The sequence below is a fragment of the Octopus bimaculoides genome, chromosome 4 (genome assembly GCF_001194135.2).
Source record: "Octopus bimaculoides isolate UCB-OBI-ISO-001 chromosome 4, ASM119413v2, whole genome shotgun sequence".
Classification (NCBI taxonomy): domain Eukaryota; kingdom Metazoa; phylum Mollusca; class Cephalopoda; order Octopoda; family Octopodidae; genus Octopus; species Octopus bimaculoides.
In genome coordinates, this window is record NC_068984.1 from 132,251,248 (window position 1) to 132,259,425 (window position 8,178).

The 8,178-nt window shown below is 37.7% G+C and overlaps 1 protein-coding gene across 1 annotated transcript in view; it reads right to left on the reverse strand.

Annotated features, from left to right (window-relative positions):
- The window catches only part of LOC106875370 (thyroid adenoma-associated protein homolog), a 74,565-nt gene that overhangs the window by 27,942 nt on the left and 38,445 nt on the right, over window positions 1-8,178 (reverse strand). Inside the window, exons 13-18 of the mRNA XM_014923467.2 lie at window positions 8,003-8,096; window positions 5,869-6,039; window positions 5,562-5,723; window positions 3,613-3,725; window positions 2,270-2,448; window positions 383-573 (exon numbers count right to left, since the gene is read on the reverse strand). Of these exons, the coding sequence (XP_014778953.1) occupies window positions 383-573; window positions 2,270-2,448; window positions 3,613-3,725; window positions 5,562-5,723; window positions 5,869-6,039; window positions 8,003-8,096 (910 nt within the window). The remainder of the gene's footprint in view (window positions 1-382; window positions 574-2,269; window positions 2,449-3,612; window positions 3,726-5,561; window positions 5,724-5,868; window positions 6,040-8,002; window positions 8,097-8,178) is intronic.

The following is an 8,178-nucleotide window of genomic DNA, read 5'->3' on the forward strand; positions in this document are numbered from 1 at the left end:
AAACTCTGCCAAATCAGACTGGAGCCTGGTGTTGCCATCCGGTTTCACCAGTCCTCAGTCAAATCGTCCAACCCATGCTAGCATGGAAAGCGGACGTTAAACGATGATGACGATGATGATGATGTATGTATGCGTGTGTATATGTTGTGTATCTGTGTTTGTCCCCCCATCATCACTTGACAACCGATGCTGGTGTGTTTAGGTCCCTGTAACTTAGCGGTTCGGCAAAAGAGACTGATAGAATAAGTACTAGGCTTACAAAGAATAAGTCCTGGGGTCGATTTGATTCGACTAAAGGCAGTGCTCCAGCATGGCCGCAGTCAAATGACTGAAACAAGTAAAAGAATAAAAGAGCATAATAAAAAAAGAAGCAAGTTAATACCATGAAGAGATTTCTCTTTTGATGCAACCACAGGATTCTGTGTGGCAGCAGAGAGTCCAAGTTCTATCTGTTTCAATAAGGAACGCATGAAATACAGAGTACTGGGCAATTCAGAGGGTGTTGTCTCCTCAACTTCGTACATACGACTAACAGAATGGATTGTGAAGTATCTCTTCTGGTCAGCTATAACCCTGCAATGAAAACATAATGACACAGTGACTAATGTGTCTGGAAGTAAAAAAATATTAGTGTGGATGGAGTGAAATGTGATACATTGGAAGACAGAGGACTATTGGTTAGTGACTAAAAAGGAGGGCAGATGATGTAGCACATACTCACAGTCAGCCACATCCAATATAAGAACACATTAAGTATGATACATGGATGGTTATTCTAATTCAATACTACCTCAGTTGCACATACTGGATTTTTATTCAGTCAGGAAGCTAATCACAATATCAGTGAATGTTTCATTCACTGTTTCCTATATTGGAGGTGATGGATTCTCGCCTGATCATGTGGCTGGCTGTGAGTACATGCCACTGAAAAGACCCCCCAAAACACTAAAATTTTTATCTCTCTCCAATATTTATTGTGTTTTTAAAACAGCATGTCTATAAAAGATGTTATCTCAGGACAAATACTATAGTAACAGGCCTAGCAACAGTGTATATGCATTAAGTATGATATATGGATGGCTATTTTAATCTAGAACTAGTATTATTATGTTCTCAACATGAAGAAGGGAGTGAAAGTGCAGAGTGGATAAGGTGTTGGGCTAGGTCTTCATGGAGTGTATGATCAAATCCATTCAAAACACTTTATTCTATACTATTTCAGTTCAATTAGGTGTTGGGAATAGGTTCCAGGTCATCTGGCATTATTACTTCAAAAGAATGGTTTCTTATCCAGAGAAGATTCATCTGCTTATCCTCATGAAAGCAGAATTAAGTACTAACCCTTAAAAAGCCATCAGGGATTAGAAAGGATTTACATTTACTGGGTTTATCACATAAACTAGATGAGTGATGAAACTTCCTCCTAGATAAGTTGTCAGTCTGCTACAGAGAACATTTTCGTGCCCCTGGACTGGTTCTTGTGCGGGTGGCACATGAGATGCACCATTTTGAGCGTGGCCGTTGCCAGTACCGCCTGACTGGCTCCTGTAGGATTTTCGAGCGAGATCGTTGCCAGTGCCCCTGGACTGGCTTGTGCGGGTGGCACATAAAAGACACCATTTCGAGCGTGGCCGTTTTCGTGCGGGTGACACGTAAAAGCACCCACTACACTCTCTGAGTGGTTGGCGTTAGGAAGGGCATCCAGCTGTAGAAACTCTGCCAAATCAGACTGGAGCCTGGTGTTGCCATCCGGTTTCACCAGTCCTCAGTCAAATCGTCCAACCCATGCTAGCATGGAAAGCGGACGTTAAACGATGATGATGATGATGATGAAGTAAACCAACCTATAAAGAACAAATTAATTACCATATTTTCTCATGTATAAATCACATCCCTAATGTACTGTTAAATTTTGGAACAAAATTTTTTCCCTTCACAGTTTTAACTTTTCCCTGTGTATAAGTCACATTCCAGTTTTTTTGCTGTTAAAATTAAGCATGAAATAGTGTGACTTATGAGCAAATATAGTAAGTGTCTTCCCACAACAAAAGTTAATTTGAACTTTCGATCTATGAGATGATAGTTTAATGCTGTAAGTATTAAGCTATTTTATTTCTTAATTAATCATGTAAGAGTTTGGCTGAAATGTTCTATTCAAAGTCGGATTAAAGTCTTAAATATCAAAGAACCAAATCATTCAGTATGGTTCACTATAATATTAGCAACCACTCGTGTAAATAAAAGATGATGACAGTATATTATTACTCACTTGCAGAAGACCAACTTGCAAAGCAAACTACCACTGAGACAATCTGGATGCCGAGGACTGTTACACAAACAAAGAGCTTCACTTAGAAGGTGGGCTGGAAGATTTTTCTTTGAACTTGACAGATATTTAGGGCTCCAGTCAAAATATTTCTCTAATACATCTGCAGCAAGTTCTCTTACCTAAAAAAGAAACAGAAGCATCTATCTTTATATATAGTTCCTGGATGTGATTCATTAATATTTACTCTCAATACAAATGGTGGAATAGCAGTAACCATAAAAGACTAGACAATTTCTGTCTTACAGTTTTGTGTTAATGTTCACAGTTCAAATCCAGCAGGAATTTACTATGTCTTTGGGGGTCAACAGCAAACTATTAGAAAATCAATTCAACCAACAAGTCTTCTATTTTTTATTCTTTTACTAGTTTCAGTCATTGGACCGTGGCCATGCTGGGGCACTGCCTTGAAGGATTTTTAGGCAAGTAAATCACCTCCCAGTACTTATTTCTTTTTTTAAGCTGGTACTTATCCTATCAGTCTTTTTTACTGAACTGCCAATTTAGGGGAATGTAAACAAACCAACACCAGTTGTCAAGTGGTGAGGGGATAAACACAAACACACATACATGTGTGTATGTGTCTTTGTGCCTGTGTTTGTCCCCAATGCTACCAATTAACAACTGGTGTTGGTTTGTTTATGTCCCTGTAGCATAGCAGTTCGGCAGAGGAGATCAACAGAATAAGTACCAGACTGTAAAAATAAGTGTCTATTTGACTACAACCCTACAAGTCACAGTCTAATGACTGAAACAAGTAAAAAATAAAAGAATTATACCAGAAAGTTATGAAGATGCATGGTTCTCTAACGTGAAGAGTTAAATATATCCATACACTAACTAGGGAGATATGTTATATATCATCATCATCATCGTTTAACGTCCACTTTCCATGCTAGCATGGGTTGGACGATTTGACTGAGGACTGGTGAACCAGATGGCTACACCAGGCTCCAATCTGATTTGGCAGTGTTTCTACAGCTGGATGCCTTTCCTAACGCCAACCACTCCGAGAGTGTAGTGGGTGCTTTTACGTGCCACCGGCACGAAGGCCAGTCAGGCGGTAATCGCAACGGCCACGCTCAGAATAGTGTATTTTACGTGCCACCTGAACAGGAGCCAGTCCAGCAGCACTGGCAATGATCTCACTCGAGTGATTTTTCACATGCCACCAGCACAAGTGCCAGGAACGCGAAGCTGTGGCACAAGTGCCAAGAAAGCGACGCTGGTAACAATCGGTACAAAAGAAGTCATTCACTAATCAAAATGAATGAAAATGTGCTTACCTCATCAGCGCCATCTAAGATACAAAGTAATATAGACACAAATGACATTGACGATGTAAAGTCCCATAACTCTTTTTCTTGCTGAGCAAAAGTAATCAATTTTTTCAAAGAATCTGAAAAAAAAAAAATAAAAAAAAAAAAAAATGAAGGGAAAAATTAATTAATTAAAATTAAAAGCATCGTTTAAGTTATCTCAGAGTTATACTTCTTTGGCAAGTGACTTGGTCTGAGATTGTGTGTTGAAACATTGTAGATGAACAATTCTAGCCTGATCAAGTCAAAGTGTAACTAAATTTTAGACATAAGAAAAGTTAATACAACAATTTTAGTGTGTTTTTAAACAGCTAAAATGTAATTAACTAATCACATATTTAGCAACTGGGAATATAAAAACCCACCGAAAAAAGAACATACAAAATGCATGCTAACTTGCTCCCATCATTTCTAACACATTGTCCAAGGTAGCAAAGAATAGCAAATTAAACCAACTTTGGTGCTTGACTAGTATTTATTTTACGAACATCAATCCCTGGAAGAATGAAAGCATAGTTGATCCCGACAGGATTTCAACAGAAAAAGCCACAACTAAATACTTCTCTCTTTTTATGTACTATTTGTAATAGTATTGACAATAATGGATCTCCACACTAAAGTGATTCATGATTTTTCTAGAGAAAGATAGACCAGTGATTTCCTGCTGATTTCTACCAGTCTATTTTCAGTTTACTCTGCTAGTCTCCAACTTTCCAAAAATTATATTTGAAGCAGAGGGTCCGTTTAATCACAAGAAAGGGGGACAGGTTCACATGACATCAGAGCATGTCCACACACCAGTGGGTCTATGTGACACATGCTTAGGGGACAGGTTCACATGACATCAGAGCATGTCCACACACCAGTGGGTCTATGTGACACATGCTTAGGGGATAGGTTCACATGACATCAGAGCATGTCCACACACCAGTGGGTCTATGTGACACATGCTTAGGGGACAGCTCTTTTCCAAGTCCCGTATGCTTTACTCACAGGACTTTGACAAGCACTACTAATCTCAGGGGAGGTCAGAGTAGGTCAGATAGTAGTGGTGACTAAAAGCTCACTCCATACTCTTCAAAACTCCTGAACTTTCAGACTGACACCTTAACCACTAGGACTAAGTACCACAAAGTATTTAATCCACTTCTCAATCATTCTTACTACTGCCTTTATATACCATTTGATACTGAATTCTAGCAGAAGCACAAGGTTACAAATCAGAGGACAGTGGAGAATTGCTTGTAACATCTGTTCACTAATGGTAGGAAACTCTCAAGAGAGTTACACAGCAGAAGACTGCCTAAATTCATGGGTTTTGAAACAGGATTCCATGAACTACCTATCACACCCTACCACATTGCATTTTACTACACCACACTTTACCACAGTATATACCACCACACTCAGCTACAGTCCACCACTTTTATATTACAGTCCATAACACCTAACACTATAACACTGCCTCTTCTGTCTCCTTAAAATGTTGACCAACTCCATGTCATTAGTATATTATAGAAGAGATGACTGGCACTACTTAACAACCAATGCTATAACAAGTTAGTTACTTGCCCAGATAATAAAATTTCATGGACAAGCAACAAATCTGTCTCTGGAAAGATGTTGATCTATTCACAGGTAATTTGCCCTGCTTAAAGAATTGAACCCAATATTAAAAGCTGATGAATCACTCATCAATTCCACATTGCAGTTATTATTGTTGTTGTTGTTTATGGAGATGAATTATATACCACCACATGTGGTGCCTACTTAAAGCTAGTCAAGGAGGAAGCCTTTATGTGATCCTGCAGCACACTAGAAATATTATCCAAGTTCCTGAATGTGCACCGCTGAGATTGTGGTGCATCTTTTATGCAGTCAAATACATCAGAAAGAAAAATGAAATTGCTTCATACCTACAAAAGATTTCCTTTTGTAACTAAGATCAGGCAGAACAAATACTTCATAGATGACATTCAGTATTTCCAAACACATCTTGCGTCGCTGGAAGTTTGAACCAGGGACAAGGTTTTCAGTGCACAACCTGTGTAACCAGTCCACAAATTCAATGGAATGATCTGAGCAATTAGAAAAATTAAAATAAAAGAAATAGAAACATGAAATAAGTAGAAACATTTACACTGTCATTGCTGAATCACTTTGATGTTACATGAAAGTGTTTAATAAATAGATTTGAAATACTGTAATTAAAAAGATGTTTACCAATTGAGCTCAAATTTTGAGTTTTCATCAAAGAGGAGCAACTGTCTCTGATTCTAATCAGCAATTTCTTCAGTGCTGAGACCAGATTCTGTCGAAATGGGGCTGAATCAATATTCAAGTTGACAGGAAGAGCTTCCATCAGCAGTTTAGACTCCAGAGAATGAAGCATTTCTACAAGAATCCAGTGAATAAATTAGGTTTGAAATTTAATATAAGAGTGTGACAAAGAAAATTTTGGCACAAGGCAAAGAAAATATTACTGTTCTGATCAAGCGAAAGAATCTTTTCAAATTTGGTGATGATGGAAGTATGACCAGCAGACAAAACCAAATTAAATTATTGATAGGATGTATGAAAAGTAGGTGAAATGTTAAGTAAAAAAACCTGGTTTCTACAGCTGGATGCCCTTCTTAATGCCAATCATTTTACAGAGTGTAGTGGGAGCTTTTTACACTGGTACAGATACTCTTTACGTAGCACCAGAACAGGTGCTTTTTGCATGACACTGGCACAATATTGAAGTCAGATGCATAAGATACTAAAGTAGGTATCATAAAAAATGCTATCCTGGTTCTCACTCTACTCTCTGCACTAACTACAAAAGATGCCCTTGTGTAATACCTGAAGGAATCTTTCATTTTCCCATCTCCCAAACTGCAGTTGATCCTTCTGGTCTCTTGTTGAAAGAATCTGTACCAGTTTTGTAGAATTCACTTTTCTTCTACTATCTAGCCCCTTTCTCTACCTTTTCTATAATAATGGATTCTGTTTCTAAAAGCTGGTTGGTCTTCGATTAACTACCCTCAGATACACCTTGCCAACTCCTTTCTCCTCTTTTCATCACTTATGCTGTTTTCCCTCCCACCAAGTCCTGTATTAACCCTTAAACTTAGTTCTTCTTTCCCAGAACATTGGCCTTCTGGAATCTTTTCCTGTTTATGTTTTTCCTGCAAGTATTAACTATAAAAAAAAATACTGGTTCAAGTGGAACATTACTGGCATCAATGTCACCATTGAAAGCTCCCATAGTTTCCCCTCCGTTAAATTTCACTCAGATAATGAACTTATAACCATCGATTCGAGAGCTTCTATATATGTAGCGACTTGATATTGTTAAATAAAAACATTAAATAAATGGTCTAAGTTATTAATCTCAAATGTTAACTCCAAATTAATCGCACAATCGTACATCATCATTATTTAAAGTCCGTTTTCCATGCTGTAATTGTTATATTTTATTCAGAAAAGAAAAGCCGAAGCGAGATGTGGACATTGATCTCATTTGAACAGACATACTCGTTTTATAATTTTGCAGCCACTCTTCGAAGCTAGCATAGGCAGCACAATTTGTTCATTTGTTTTTACCAAACTCGGTCATGAGAAGCAAGGGCAATAACTGTTGTTAAACAGCCACGCTAAGATAAACAGAGTTCTGTACCTTGAAATGCTGCTGAAGTACACGTTCCCTTTTCAATAGTACTCCTCACCCCATATCAACATGGCCATCGCACCTGCACACCTTAGCTGCTACTTTTAATATCTAGCTGCACCCTCAGGTCACTTGTGTTCTGCCTTTCATATAAGTTAACGTAACTTACGAGTGTGTGTGTGTGTACTTGTAAGCATGCATGGGTAACATTTAACAATGTTATGTCTGTATCAACACGACAACGTCCGGCTGAATGTTACATACAGGCATGGAATGTATAATAACGAACCATGTAGATCCTATGAACACTTATAGATCTGTGCACAGATACCTTTTATATACACTCATGCGCAAACATTTACATATGCACATATGTTCACAAGTGAAATCTTTACAATACAATACTCTCATTCACATTTATATGTACAAATACACTCGTGTGTGTGTGTGTGTGTAAGTATTTATAGTTATTAATGCTTGTTTCTACATTGAGTTATAATAAAATTTAACAATAAACTGAAGGATTACTTAATACTTTTTGACAGTCTGAAGAAGGTTAGCAGGTCAAAATTTTGAAGGCACTGTTACAACAATTCTTGTCAATGTATAATACACACACACACACACACACATACACACACACACACACAAACACACGCGTGCGTGCAAATATACATTCATAGAGAAGAAATATCAAAACAGTACCAGCTTTTTTTGCAGAGCTGCAGAGAAGAGTGAGTGCATCTAGCCTCAAAGGAGCACTTTCGGAACAGAGAGCTTCACGGAGTAAAGTTTCATTCTGTTAAAAAGAGAGAAAATGGTAGATGCCATCATTTAGGGTATATATATATATATATATATATATATATATATATATATAT